This window comes from Fukomys damarensis, unplaced genomic scaffold (assembly GCF_012274545.1).
Source record: "Fukomys damarensis isolate Sample0158 unplaced genomic scaffold, DMR_v1.0_HiC HiC_scaffold_23, whole genome shotgun sequence".
NCBI classification, from domain to species: Eukaryota; Metazoa; Chordata; class Mammalia; order Rodentia; family Bathyergidae; genus Fukomys; species Fukomys damarensis.
In genome coordinates, this window is record NW_022900935.1 from 1,883,255 (window position 1) to 1,897,687 (window position 14,433).

A 14,433-nucleotide genomic window follows, 5' to 3' on the forward strand; every position below is an offset into this window, starting at 1 on the left:
GCCGCACCGCACCTCCCCGGGCCGCGGCCGCTCTCCCCGCCGGGGCCCATCCCCGGCCTGCTCTGACTCCTCCACGCTCGCCCTCATCCACTCCGCCCTGCACAAGCGCCAGCTACAGGTCCAGGTGGGCAGTGACCTGAGCATCCGGGGCTCGATGCCAGGGTCCTGGGGGCGGGGATGAGGTCCTGGACTTGGCAGCTGAGGGAGGCAAGACCCAGAATGCTGGCTGAGAGTTCTAGGTAATCAGAGCCCAGCCGGGAATGTAGCTCAGTGGCACCTGCGCCTGCCTTGCCAGACAAGGTCCTGAGTTCGATCCCTGGTTAAAAAACAAAACAACGCCCCCGCCCCCAAACAAGAATGTGAACCCAAAGTTGGAGGTGTTGGGGCAGCTGGCCGGTGGAGTTAGAGTTGTGGTGGAAAAGGAGGTGAGCTCCCTGTTACATATAGCCAGGGCCCTGTGGAAAGGTCTGGGAGGAGAAACGAGAGCCTAGGATGGAGGAACAGGGGGACTAGGGCAGAATAGGAGGGAGGAGTCTGAGGGGAGCCGGCCCCGTGAGTGGGAGGAGCTTGGGGCCTTGGGGTGGAGTCAGAACTTTGGAGAAGGACGCAAGTGCTTCTGGGACTCCGGGCAGGTGAGAGGTCAAAAAAGTGGCGAGAGTACGGAGAACGCGAGAGGAATCCCTTCTCGGACCAGGCCGCGCTGGGTCCAGCCGTGGTGTAGACTGATGTACTTCCCTGGAACCGGCAGAAAGCGGGTGGGCTCCCTAGACTCAGTGACCCCTATGCCCCAGGACATGCGTGGGCGCTACGAGGCGAGCCAGGACCTGCTGGGCACCCTGCGGAAACAGCTTGGTGACAGCGAGGGCGAGCGGCGCGCCCTGGAGGAGCAACTGCAGCGCCTGCGCGAGCAGTCGGAGGGAGCTGCCCAGGCCCAGGAGGACGCCCAGTGCGAGGCCCAGCGGCTGCGCAGCGCCAACGAGCTGCTGAGCAGGTGCCTGGGAGGGCAGAGGTGGGGAGGACAGTGCATCCGTGTCTGGGCCGATTTCAATTGCTTAAAATTTCAAAAGTAAACACTCCGTTCCTTAGTAGCGTTGGCCACATGTCAAATGTTCAAAAAGTCTACTGCAGGCTACATCTCCCTGGAATTCTGTTGACAGGCTGTTTCTAGAGAGGTGGTTTTGTTTGTGTTTTGTTTTGTTTTGGTGGTGCTGGGAATTGAATCCAGGGGCTTAAGCATCCCAGGCAATCCTTCTACCACTGAACTGTATTCCTAGCTATTATTATTAATTATTATTATTACCGAGACTGGGAATTGAACCCAGAGAATTTGCACTGAGCTCTACTCCCAGCCCTTTTATTTAATTGTTTTTATTTTGAGACAGGGTCTTACTAAGTCACTCTGTTGCCCAGGCTGAACTCCCAACTTGTGATCCTCCTGCCTCCCAAAGTGCTGGGATTAGAGGCACCAGCCTGGAGACTTTTAAGACATTCAAATTATCACCCACCTCTTTGCTACCTGGATTTTCAAAAAAATTCTGTTGATTTTTTTTCTCCTCTTCCTAAATAGAAATGTTTAACAAAAAGTTTGAAAAATGGAGCCTTGCTTTTCCATCTGAACCCCTGTTTGGGCACTGGTTTTGCTTCCCATTGTGTTTTCCGGCAGCGAGGTAGCCCTGGGTGTACAGATGCCCGCCTGCTGTGCTGTATCTTCTCTGTTGTCTTTCTGTCACACTCCTGCAGTTTGGAGCTGCTGGTACATTGCACTTAAGAGGCTGGCCAGGCTCGCACAGTGGATGTGGCTGCAGGGGCCAGGATGGGAACTGGAATTCAGGTCCATCTGATAGTAAATCCATGAGATCTATGTCTATGAAGGTGTTGGGATTTTTGTTTTTGTTTTTACCGGGAATCTTGCACTTGCAAGGCAGGCGGCAGCACCACTGAGCTAAATCCTCGGCCCTTGTTTTTGTTTTTTAACCAGGGTCACACTATATAGCTCAGGCTGGCCTTAAACTCACGATCTCACTATGTAGCCCAGACTGGCCTCCAACTAACAGTGATCCTTTTGCCTCAGCCTCCCAAGTGTTACAACTATAGCAGTGTGCTCCTGCATTTGACAAGATGGGCTTTTTTGGGGGATACTGGGAATCGAACCCAAGGGCTTCACACTGAGCTACATACCCAACCCTTTTAATTTATTTTTTCCAAGCCCTTTTTAATTGTTATTGTTTTTTGGTTTTTTTTTTTGAGTCAGGGTCTTGCTATGTAGTTCAGGCTGGCGTTGAACTCACAGTGATCCTTCTACCTCAGTTTCCCAAGTGCTGGGATTGTAGGCACGTGCCACCAGGCCCAGCTAATTTTTTAATTTTTTTTAAATTTTGAGACGGGGCTAGAGATGTAGCTCAGTGGTTCTGCCATCTGCCTTGCAAGCGCAAGGTCCTGAGTTCGATCCCCAGCACAAAAAAAAAAAAAATTTTGAGACAGGGCCTTGCTAAGTTGATAAGTTGCCCAGGTTGGACTGAACTTGCAATCCTTCAAGCTCAGCCTCCTGAGTGCTGCCTATAGGCATGTACCACGAGGCCTGGCAAGGTGGGCTTTTTTAAAGTAGTTGCATTCACAGCAAGCACCCCATTTTGTAGTATTCTAGTTTTACTTAATAGCAGGGCACAAGTGTTCCCCACTCACTGGTAGCCTTGATAGCTGGGATATTTAGGAGTTGCCACTTGGAGGGCAGAGGGGGCAGCTTTAGGCCTGAGCCAGAGACCTTGGCTGCTCAGAAGGAAGTGCTACCATCACAGCCCCACCCCTACTGCCACTGCTTGCTCGGGGAACATGGCAGCCCCTAAGTCTTTAGGGTTTCAGTGGCTGCCTGTTCCCTCCCCTGCCCTGGGTACCAGGCACTGCTGCTCTGTGCAGCAGGAAGTACAGATCCAGCTCTGCCATCCTCTCGGATGCGTGGTGACGGGGTATCGTGGGGGCATTTCCTGGCCACGTGGCCTAGCAGAACTGCCAGTACGATTGCCCGTGAGCCCCAGGAGCCTAGCCCTGACCTCTTCACCGGGTGGGGTTCCTGTAGGTAATGCCAGCACCTCCCCCGGTCACACTGGACCTCCGCGTTGGTGCTGGACACGGGAAGCCAGGTTCCTTCTGCTGGGAGTTATGGGTGGGGTGAGTCTGCCCTGGGCAGCATGGGGAGGGCTGCCAGGAGGCAGGTGCCTTGGGGGACCAAGGATGGGTCCTGTCCAGACGGCAGCCCAGCTGAGGGCAGCTCAGCAGAGCTCTCTGCTCCAACCCTTTGTCCTGCAGGGAGAAGGGCGGCTTGGCCCACAGCCTGCAGGTGGCCCAGCAGCAGGCTGAGGAGCTGCGCCAGGAGCTGGAGAAGCTGCAAACTGCCCAGCAGGAGCTGCGCCGGCAGCGCGACCAGCTGCAGGAGGAGCAGGAGGACACGGTGCAGGATGGCGCCCGGGCTCGGAGGGAGCTGGAGCGCAGGTGAGTGGCTCCTCCTCTCCCTCTAGGGCCTTTGAAGGCACCTTGAGGTTTCCAACTGTCCCTGGGGGGTGAGGACCACGTGCTGTGTCCTGGCCTCCTCCTGTCTGGAGCGCCCATGCTAACCAGCCCCACTTTGGGGAATCGAGACTCAGGGAGCTGTGGTCACTTATCTGGGATCAGAGGACCAGTGGGAGACAGGATGATACGAGCAATTAAAGTCAAGTGTTAATATTAACGATGCCGGGGGCCAGGGATTTAGCTCGGTGGCACCGCACCTGCCTCTCAAGCTCAAGGTCCTGAGTTCGAGCCCCGAGACCACACACAAAAAATATTAACGATGCTTTTTTTTCAAATTTTAAAGTGACAGTAACTGTACAGTAATGATATTGAATGCCAGAGACCATGTTAAGCACTTAGATTCTCTTCTGTAACCCCTGGGATAACTGTGTTATGTAGAAAGTATTATCTCCTTTTAATGGAGGGTGAAACTGAGAGAGAGAGGTCATGAAGAGCCAGGATTTGAACCTCTGCCGTCATGTCTCTGAGACCTCACAGATGATGGTTAGTACATTGCAGTAGTAGATATTATTCTTGTGTCTGGAGACCCCTGGGAAGATGTGTCAGGTGCTACTTATTTCCTGTATATTAGGAAAACATACCCTTCAACTGCTTCACGGGGTGGGTGTCATTTGTAGATACAAAAACTGATGCCCAGAGTCACCGAGCCGAGAGGCAGGGGCTTGGTTGCCCTGTGGGTGTAGCTCTCACCCCCCCAGGCCTAGCCCCAGCCCAGCCTCCTGCTGGTTGCAGGAGGCTCAGGGCAGGGATATAACACAAGGCGTCTCCTTGTCCTTTGTGCCACAGCCACAGACAGCTGGAGCAGCTGGAATTGAAGCGTTCAGGGCTGGCGAAGGAGCTGGTGGAGGTGCGGGAGGCGCTGGGCTGCACCTCCCTGCAGCGGGATGTACTGCAGGCCGAGAAGGCCGAGGTGGCTGAGGCACTGGCCAAGGTGGGTCCTGCATTTTCCACAGTCATAGACCTACCCCTGACCTGGGCCCCGAGCCGTCTCTCTCTGGTGCGGACGAATCCACCCTTCAGGCTGACATCAGAGCTTGGTCACAGGCTGACCCCGCCCCCTGGACACTGGCTGACCTCTGATTCCAGCCATAGCAGAGTGGCCTCTCCAGGTCCTAGGTCTGAGGGTGTTGAGACTGCTGTCTAGCGGGTCCCTGGTGGGTCCTTGTCCCACTCCCTGCTGCCCAGAGTCACTGAGCTAAGAGGCTCGTGTTTTAAATAGAATGGACCAGACAGTGCTGTATCTGGACCCCACTCCAGTAGTCCTCTGACCCAGGCCCTGACCTATGGCCCGAGCTGGGCTCCCTTTCTCCCTTGAGTGGCGCTGCAGCCTGTGGCTTCCTCTCAGTGGCCTCTCGGGCCGTATGTGTTTCCGAGACCCACTGCTTGGGGCCTCTTCTTACTTCTTCTCACCCTACCTCTCACTGCCTGCAGGCAGAGACCGGCCGTGTGGAGCTCGAGCTGTCCATGACCAAGCTGAGGGCCGAGGAGGCCTCTCTGAGGGACTCCTTGTCCAAGCTGAGTGCCCTTAACGAGAGCCTTGCCCAGGACAAGCTGGGGCTGAATCACCTCGTTGCCCAGGTTTGCTGTGCAGAGCGCCCCTACCTGTCCCCTCCACTTGTCCTTCTCCCAGAGGGATCTCACTGAGACCCCTCAGAACCCACACCCTGTGCCCGTCTGTCGTGGTCTCTGCTCGGCCTCTTCTCTGTCTCTGGCTCTGTCCATCTGTCTGCCTGTCTGTCTTCTAGTGTGTCAGAGAAGGAAGCTCTGTCCTCCTCCATCCTCCCCCTGCCCAGTGTCCACACATCTGGCTGGTTTGGACAGTAGGACGATAGATTGGGGAGGCGGCCCTGGTCCGGGGGAAACCCTTGCTCACCCTCCTTGCCCACTGTGCCCGGCAGCTGGAGGAGGAGAAGGCAGCCTTGCTGGGGAGGCAACGGCAGGTGGAGCACGAAGCCTCCTCGGCTCTGGAGGAGCAGCGGCGGCTGGAGCAGCTGCGGCTGGAGCAGGAGGTGGAGCAGCAGGGCCTGGAGGGCTCCCTGCACGCGGCTGAACAGGCCCGGGTTGCAGTGGAGCAGCAGCTTCTTGTGCTGCGTGGTGAACGCTGCCGGCTGCAGGAACAGCTGGCCCAGGTGGGCCAAGCCCCGTGCAGAAGCAGGGGGCAAGAGTGGGTGGGGAGGGGCCCGGGATCTTGCTCCGGGTTTAGATCGAGCCCCTCCTGCTAGCTCAGGACCTGTACCGTGCCACCCCACCTCCCCACGCCTCAGTCACCCCTTCGGTAACTTGGGGCTGAGAGTTCGTGGCACGCAGGGTTCATCTGATGACTGGGATGTCCGAATCACCTCTGTGCACACATCAGGGCCGGGATAGTAAGAGGAGACTTTTACAGTGGGGATCAGACTTGGGACAGCATGGCTGGAAGGGGCCTCGGGGCTTCAGGGATCCAGGGTCTTTTATATAGTGTTAGTCTTGGAGGGCCTGAGTCCTGGAGGGAGCGCTGGAGGCTGGGGTGTGGGTGCTAGAAGCCATGACAGGTGCCCACTCTGTGGCCTGCGGAGCAGCACCCCTGGGTCCGTCTCGTGTATTCAGCTCTGCGAGTTTGGGGGTGAAAAGGGGGTCCTGTTAGTCCCACAGCCGGGTGAGGGTCCTTGCTTTTGCACCCACACACACACATTGTGGGTCTCGAAATGCTGTGATTGGTCCCGGTACAGAGTTGTAACATGACAGGGCAGAGGCTGGGCTTGACCCGGGCCTCCCACCTGCCAGGCCAGGACCAGGGGACCCCGAGTTGGCGTTCTAGGCGAGGTCTGGGAATGGCACTCACGGTCCCTGGGTTGGGACAGCTCTCAAGGCAGCTGAGCGGCAGGGAGCAGGAGCTGGAGCAGGCCCAGCAGGAGTCGCAGCGGCAGGTGGAGGCACTGGAGAGAGCGTTCCGGGAGAAGGAGGCACTGGCCAAGGAGCGGGCCAGCCTGGTTGTGCAGTTGGCGGCGGCAGAGCGCGAAGGACAGACCCTGTCAGAGGAGGCCACACGCCTGCGGTAAGGCCTCAGGTCCTGCCCAGCCCCGCTCAGGGTGGGAGGGTGTGTGTAGGGCCACGTCACGACCAGTACTGGCCCTGGCACTGGCCCACAGGGGCAGTTACTTAGGAGCCCAGCTCTAGGGCTCAGCCTTCCCCAGGGAGCTTGGGCCCAGCTGGCCATGCCCTTACAGCCACCGTTTCCTGGGACTGGGGAGGCTGAGTCCCAGGGCCTCAGGGACCGTGTGTGCTGCAGCTTGGAGAAGGAAGCCCTGGAGAGCAGCCTGTTCGAGGTACAACGGCAGCTGGCCCAGCTCAAGGCCCGCCGCGAGCAGCTGGAAGCCGATGGACAGGCCCTGCTGCTGGCCAAGGAGACCCTGGCTGGTACGCGGGGTGGGGACCAGGGGACACCAGTCTTCTGCCAAACTGCAGCCTATTGAGTTCTAGGGTCTCAGTCTCACAGAGGTGTGGAGTACTGGCCTGGGAGTCTGGCTGACCCAGGCTCCCGTCCTGAGTCAACCTGGAACAAGGCTCTTCCCTCTGTGGGCTGCAGAGTCCTGCCCTGGCATTAGAGGTGGGGGTGCCACTGCATAGGCCTGTTGCCAGGCTGAGGTTGGAGGAGCAGGCCAAGGTCTGGGCATGGTCCTGGCCTGGTCAACGGCAGCGCAGGGATAGTGGGAGAGCTCTGAGTTCCCCGCGGAGCCTTCGGGTGTTTTCCCACCACCCTCGGGCCCCACAGTCCCTGCCTGATGTGCCTGAAGCATGTTCCCCAGCTGTCACCTCCGTGAGTGCTGACATTTGACACCTGACCAAGTTTGTTCGTGGTCACCGTCACTAAAGGGGCGGCATTTTGTGAAAGTGGCCAGTGGGGGAAGATGCCCGCCTCTGAGCCTCCAGCTCCTCCTCTGTAGACGAGGAAAGGAGAAGCTCTCCAGGCGTGTTGTGAAGATGAAACGAAGCTACGCCTGTGGAGTTTACTATGAGTCAGGTGCCTGAGGCAGCAGCAGTGGGACTTGCTGTATTTCTGGCATCCTGCCCATCCGCGGGGCCCTTCTCATCAGTCGCTTTACCCCTTGTTGCTGCTCTTGATGGGCAGAGAGGGGACAGAGCCATTAGGCCACACAGTGGGTGGGGAATGGGGGCCCAGAGAGGGTGAGCCACTTCTCCAAAGCAACCCAGCCCAGATGCCAGCTGAGTCCTCTCCCCTCTCCCAGGTGCCTGTGGGCCCCGGGGAGGCTTTGACCCAGTGCTGTCTGGCCCTGGCCTTCTGTGCAGGGGAGCTGGCAGCCCTACGGCAGCAGATGACAACCACAGAGGAGAAGGCAGCTCTAGACAAGGAGCTCATGTTCCAGAAGCTGGCGCAGACTGAGCGGGAGGCCCAGGCCTCTCTGCGGGAGCAGCGGGCAGCCCACGAAGAGGACCTGCAGCGACTCCAGCAAGAGAAGGTTTGGGTAGGGGCGGGGATAGTGTGGACTCTGAGCCCCTGTGAGCTCTGTGACTTTTCTCCATCTCTGCTGAGCAGGCGGTGGAGGTAGCGGGGAGGATCCATGAGATGAGAGTGTGTTTATCAAACCTACAGATTTGCCTGGCAGGATGGTGTACACCTGTAATCCCAGCACTCTGGGAGGCTGAGGCAGGAGGATCACAAAGTTTGAGCCCAGCCTGGGGAACTTAGTGACTTAGCAAGACCCTGTTTTAAAATGAAAAATAAAGGTCTGGGGATGTAGCTCTGTGTGAAGGTCCTGGGTTCAAACCCCAGGATGTAAAAACAAAAACAAAACAGGCTGGGGATTTAGGTTAGTGGTACCACCACCTGCTTTGCAAGCACAGGGTCCCAAGTTTGATCTCCAGTACAAAAAAAAAAAAAAAAAAAAAACCCAGACTTTCAGGCTCCAACTGAGAGTCAGCCTTAGCGATCCTGTTGTAGGAGATCCACAGTCACATTTAAGAAAGGTTAACCTAATGTGTGGCAGAAAAGCACTTTCATTTGCAAAGCTGTGCTGTTTGTATACGGAGGATCACTCTGGGACCTTGGCATGTAGGAAAGACAATGGTCCAGGGAGAGGTTACTAGAACACTGGCTCTGGGCTTACATTGTTTGGCTTTAAATCTGAGCCGTGCTTTTGTTTCCCGTCTGTAGACACATGCATGGGAATGGTGTTGCAAGGTGAATGTGAAATGTTCCATATAAATGGGTCAGCGCAGCACCTGACACTGAGCCAGCGCTCCATAAGTCACTGTTATTGACACTTCAGCGTGGCCCTCAGGATAGGGTGCCTGAGCCTCCCAGCCCACCCAGGGCTGCTCCTGAATGCCAGGAGTGCCGCTTAGGCTGTCTCTGTGGGTGGGTGTTGTCACACTTCTCCAGCAGGTGGCAGCACCGCAGTTCCAGAAGGCGTGTCACTGCTTTTGCCCATGCTGTGGGGGGCAGTGCTGGAGCCGGGCACCTGCTCTTGGCACTCCACACGGGGTGTCCTTCACCTGTATGCTCTGCCCCCCCACCTACCTGGTCTTCAGGGAGCCAGACCACCCCCTTCTCCTCTTGCTGCTTGTCCTGCCTGGCTCCGCTCTTGGCCTGGGACCTCTTTCCTTTCTGCCTGGCTGACTGCTACTCAGCCATCCTCTGGGGACCTTCCAGACCCCAGCCCTGGTCTCTCCTGGTCACGGCACTCATCCCCCCACCTTGTGGGGTACAGATTAATTACCTCGCTCCCCTGGGTTGTGTGAGGGGCTGTGTGGGCCTCGCCTTGTGTGTCACAGGTGTCTGATGTGGTCCCCAGGAGGTGGCCTGGCGGGAGCTGCAGGCAGAGCGGGCCCAGCTGCAGGGCCAACTGCAGCGTGAGCGGGAGGAGTTGCTGGCCCGGCTGGAGGCTGAGAAGGAGGAGCTGAGCGAGGAGATCGCTGCCCTGCAGCAGGAGCGCGATGAGGGGCTGCTCCTGGCGGAGAGTGAGAAGCAGCAGGTGTGTGAGCCCTAGGGCGGCCTCACGTTTCCCGGGGTGGTCCCCACTCAACCACGCGGTAGCTAGGGGCCCTGGGCCTCCGTGTTCCCACCTGCAGGAGAGAGGAGTCGGAGTGGGGTGTGCTGCATGGCGAACCCCATGCCTGGCCAGTCGGGCTGGGCACGGCATGCTCCCCACCGCCCTCTGGGAAGTCCTCCCAGGGTCTGTGGGCAGCAGCTGTCGCCGCCCACCCCAGAACTAATCCTTAGCTCTCTTATCGTGTACTGGAGTCGTACAGTGCGCACCCACCTCCTCTCCTCACCTGTGCTTCCACCCTGGGCAGCTCACTCTCCCTCTTAGAGCCTCAGTGTCCCCTCACAGGTGGAGATGATGAAAGACTTTGCCTCGGGGTGTTGTGGCAGGCTCGTGGGATCCCCCAGTCCAGGGTCCCTGCTGCTGCTGTCGATCTGCTGCAGCTGAGGGGGTGAAGCCTGCACCTCTGCCCCCGTCTCTCTGCCACACTCAGGCCACTGAGTCCCGGCACAGGTGGGAAGGGCCCGACGGTGCCACTTGGACTGCTCACCCCTGAGCTCCGTGTTCCCTGCCCTTGGCCCAGGCCCTGTCCCTGAAGGAGTCTGAGAAGACGGCGCTGTCGGAGAAGCTGATGGGGACACAGCACAGCCTGGCTGCCATCTCCCTGGAGATGGAGCGGCAGAAGCGAGACGCCCAGAGCCGGCAGGAGCAGGACCGGGTAGGGCAGGCCGGGCCGCTGAGCGGGGAGGCGTGGCCCTGCCCAGGGAAGCCTCCAGACCATGTGGGGAGCTCAGCCCTTCTTTTGGGAAGTGGCACGGCTCTGCCCCGGTGAATCCCTGAGTCTGGAAGACCACCAGCGGCGCGGACCACACTCCAGGGCATTGAGGGATGATCAGGGGCCTGGCCAGCCAGCGGGAAGGGCTGTGTGTGGAGCAGAAAGTGGACAGTTCAGCCCATGGGTTGGGTGTGAGGGTAGCGGGACCAGCACCCCAGGATCTGAGGAGCCCATCTGTCCCAGAGCACTGTGAATGCCTTGATGTCTGAACTTCGGGACCTCCGGGCCCAGCTTGAGGAGGCTGCTGCAGCCCACACCCAAGAAGTGCAGAGGCTGCAGGAGCAGGCCCGGGACCTGGGCAGGCAGCGGGAGTCCTGCGTACGCGAGGTGAGCTGCCCCGCTGCTTCTGGACAGCGTGCACCATTGAGTGCTGCACAGGTCTGGGGGGGCTGTCCTGTGGGGGTCCCGGAAGGGTGTAAGATTCCTCCCCAAATTGAGCTGAGCATGGTGATGTACGCTTGTAATTCCAGCTAGTCAGGAGGCTGAGGCAGGAGGTTTGCGAATTCTGGGCCAACTTGGGCAACTTGGCAAGACCCTGTCTTAAAAAAGTGCTGGGGGTATAGCCTCAGTGAGCCCCTGGGGGAGCCCCTTCAGGGAGCTGCTCAGTTTGATCCCGATGATGACCCCCCCAAAGATTCCTCCCTCTGTGTATTTGAGGACAGGTGAGCGGCTGATTCCTGAGCGGAGATGACACGGGTTTATTAAGCATTTGTGTACACGTGGGACTTAGGGACTTGGGGTGACTGCAGAGCCCCTCCTGTCTTGGTGTTGTCTGCTGGACGATCGTTTGTTTTTTCTTTTGTACCTGGGATTGAACTCAGGGACTTGCGCCTGCCAGGCAGGTGCTGTTCCTGTGTCGCTGAGCTGCGTCTCCGGCCCTGCTGGCCAGTGTTGATGATTTCAGGCCCCCGTACCGACGCCCCCAGTCTGAGCTCATGTGGGGTCCCGAGTGCTGCAGAGGGATGGGGAGGCGTCCCTTGGCGGTGACATGGGGATGGACCTATTCTTGCCGAGCCCCCGCTCTGTGGGGCCCCTGACCCCGTCCTGGGCTCCCAGGCAGAAGAGCTTCGGACGCAGATGCGCCTGCTGGAGGATGCTCGGGATGGGCTGCAGCGGGAGCTGCTGGTCTGAGCTCATGTGGGGTCCCGAGTGCTGCAGAGGGATGGGGAGGCGTCCCTTGGCGGTGACATGGGGATGGACCTATTCTTGCCGAGCCCCCGCTCTGTGGGGCCCCTGACCCCGTCCTGGGCTCCCAGGCAGAAGAGCTTCGGACGCAGATGCGCCTGCTGGAGGATGCTCGGGATGGGCTGCAGCGGGAGCTGCTGTGAAGCTGCGGGCTGCCGTGAAGAGGGCTGAGAGCGAGCGCATCAGGTGCGGGCCAGACGCCTGTGCTCATCCCTGGGGAGCTGCGCAGTTGGGGATTCTCTGGCCCAAGCACAGCCTGCCACGTGGGTCATTTTAGGTGGCAGCAGACAGGGGTGGGTCCAGACTTGGACCCCATCTGCTGCCATCGGCCCTCGTGGAGTCCTGTCCCCGGCTCCAGGGCGTGGAGGGGCTCTGGACAGGTAGCACCTGGGATACAGCTGGGTCATGAGGGGGCCAGGACCACGGGAGGAGCTAGGGCGAGGGCCATGGGCAGCACCACGGACTGTGCCCTGCGCCCTCTCCAGCCTGAAGCTCGCCAACGAGGACAAGGAGCAGAAGCTGGCACTGCTGGAGGAGGCGCGGGCAGCCATGGGCAAGGAGGCCCAGGAGCTGCGAGCAGGGCTGCAGGAGGTAGAGCGCTCGCGGCTGGAGGCACGGCGGGAGCTGCAGGAGCTGCGGCGACAGGTCAGTCCCCAGCCTCCTCCTCCTGGGGCTGGACAGTGCAGGACTTCGAGGGCTGAGTCCCCTTTATGGAAAATCAGGACTTTCCTAAGGAGGGGCGGGGGGTCTCGTCCAGTTCCAAGGAGTCCGCGAGCGACAAAAATGGGACAGGTCTTGTGAAGTGGATGGGGCTGAAAACCTTGTAAGGAACCAAACGGTGAATATTTCCAGCTAATCTACTGGTCGCCATCGCTGCTCCTTCCTGCTGCCGTAAGAGAGCAGCCCCAGAGGGCTCGGGAATGTGCCTTACCACCTGCCACCACTGCCCCTCTCCTCGGGCCCCTTTCCAGACTCGGAGCTGACACTTGGGTGACACTCCCGCCCTCCCGTTGCCCTGTCTGTTGTACTGTGGGGTTGGCAGGCATCGCCTCCCCCTGCTCCCAGGGGAAACGGGCTTTGGACCCTCCTCACATCCAGAGCGCTGGAGTCAAGCCCCAGTGTGGGCCTTGCAGGCTGTGTGGCCTTGGGCAAAGCACTTCAAGCCCCGAGCCTCAGTTTTCTTTTCGTTCTTTTTGGTACTGGGGGTCAAACTCAGGACCTTGCACTTGCGAGGCAGGTGGCGGTCAGTTTCTCATCTGTTAAATGCATAATGTCTGTGCCTACCTCGGGTAGTGACACTGAAAGCAGGGCTGGACGCGTGGTCAGCGCCGCGCAACACAAGCAGCACTGGGGAGGTGAGACTTGACCCAGGGAGCCGGGGCGCCTGCTTACGGAACTTTGGGTCTGATAACAGGCCAGCCTCTGTTCCCCCTGCCCTCATGAGAGCTACTTTGGGGCCCACGGATCTAGTAGTAAACAGACCGTTAATGCCCGGTGCCTGGCATGGTGGGAGTGTCCCCTGGGCCGGGATGGGGCAGGGCGTGGGGCATAGCTGCTGCCGCTCTCCCTCAGATGAAGACGCTGGACAGTGAGAACGCCAGGCTGGGCCAGGAGCTGGTAGAGCTGCAGGGCCGCCTGGCCCTGGGTGAGCGGAGCGAGAAGGAGAGCCGGAGAGAGGCCCTGGGCCTGCGGCAGAAGCTGCTGAAGGGCGAAGCCAGCGCGGAGGCCGCTCGGCAGGAGGTAACTGGGCAGATGGACGAGCCGCCCTGGCGGGGGATTCTAGGAGGTGGCTGGGCTCCCCTGTGCCCCTCGTCGCTCAAGCTGAAGCAGGCAAGCCTTGAAGTAGTGGAGGCCTTCTGCAAGGTCCGACCCGTTCCCTCTCCTGGTCCTTGGAGTCCTGCGGTGTTAACAGTTACGACAGTGTGATCGATGGAGATGTGGACCTGCCGCACGCAGGGACAAGGGGTGGGCTCTTCTGTAGGCATAACCTTGTGTGATTTTCCCAGCAGCCCCATGAGCTGGGTACCATACCGCGTTCCACAGGGAGCAGCAGACACTGAGGCTCAGAGAGGTCAAGGGATCCGCGCAGGGTCACACAGCCCCTCAGGTCTGTCTGGCTCCAAAGCCCGTGTTCTTTCCGTTCTGCCTTGCTGGCTGATGCTCTGTTTGAATCTACTGTGTGACCTTGACCAAGTCGCTTAATCTCTCTGTGCTTCAGAGGACTCACAGGAGAGGGGCCGGGATGGGTCGGGGCATCTGGGCGGTGCTCAGAAGATGGGTTTCCAGCAACACTGAGGGGTTGACTCATTCTAGAGGGTGATCACGCACCACAAGTGAATCGTTTTTAGTACTCGCCCTCTCGGTGTGCAAATGTTTTAATAAATTAAAGGAGAGGAAGTGTATCCAGTGGTTAGGAGACAGCCTGTGGGGCTAGAGTCCTTAGCTCTGAATCCCAGCTTTCAGCACACTAGCTGTGTAGCCTCGGACAGGTTACTTCACTCCTCATGCCTCGATTTCCTTATTGGTGAATGAGGACAACTCAGGGTAATAGCATTCCTTTCTCCCTTTTCTGGAAAGTACTTAGGGCCTGGCTTTAAGCCCTATCTGTGTTATGGGTTTCAGACTGTGTCTATCACAAGGGTTATATACAGAGGGAAGAAATGAAAAGTTCTACGTTTCGATGGAGACCGCTGAACGCCATGTGGTCCCAAGCGGTGCTGCGAGCCAGGGAGGAGGGCGTCGGGTTGGAGGCGGCCCGTGACGCCCTCCTCCCGGCTTCGCCGCCCAGCTCCAGGGGTGCCAGCGGAAGCTGCAGGAGCAGGAGACGGAGTTCCGAGCCCGAGAGCGAGGCCTGCAGGGCTCCCT

General features: G+C 59.0%; 1 protein-coding gene across 1 annotated transcript in view; it reads left to right on the forward strand.

Annotated features, from left to right (window-relative positions):
* Positions 1–14,431, forward strand: part of Crocc (ciliary rootlet coiled-coil, rootletin) — a gene marked incomplete at its 3' end in the record, with an annotated part of 25,673 nt that extends 11,242 nt beyond the window's left edge. The window contains 17 exon segments of the mRNA XM_033767966.1: positions 1–124; positions 792–991; positions 3,304–3,486; positions 4,351–4,495; positions 4,996–5,142; positions 5,463–5,693; positions 6,405–6,598; positions 6,833–6,960; positions 7,852–8,021; positions 9,357–9,536; positions 10,132–10,266; positions 10,567–10,710; positions 11,440–11,566; positions 11,697–11,754; positions 12,054–12,213; positions 13,141–13,308; positions 14,357–14,431. The exon segment at positions 1–124 is cut by the window's left edge and continues 6 nt beyond it. Coding sequence (XP_033623857.1) covers positions 1–124; positions 792–991; positions 3,304–3,486; positions 4,351–4,495; positions 4,996–5,142; positions 5,463–5,693; positions 6,405–6,598; positions 6,833–6,960; positions 7,852–8,021; positions 9,357–9,536; positions 10,132–10,266; positions 10,567–10,710; positions 11,440–11,566; positions 11,697–11,754; positions 12,054–12,213; positions 13,141–13,308; positions 14,357–14,431 — 2,569 coding nt within the window.
* Between the last annotated feature and the right edge of the window lie 2 nt (positions 14,432–14,433).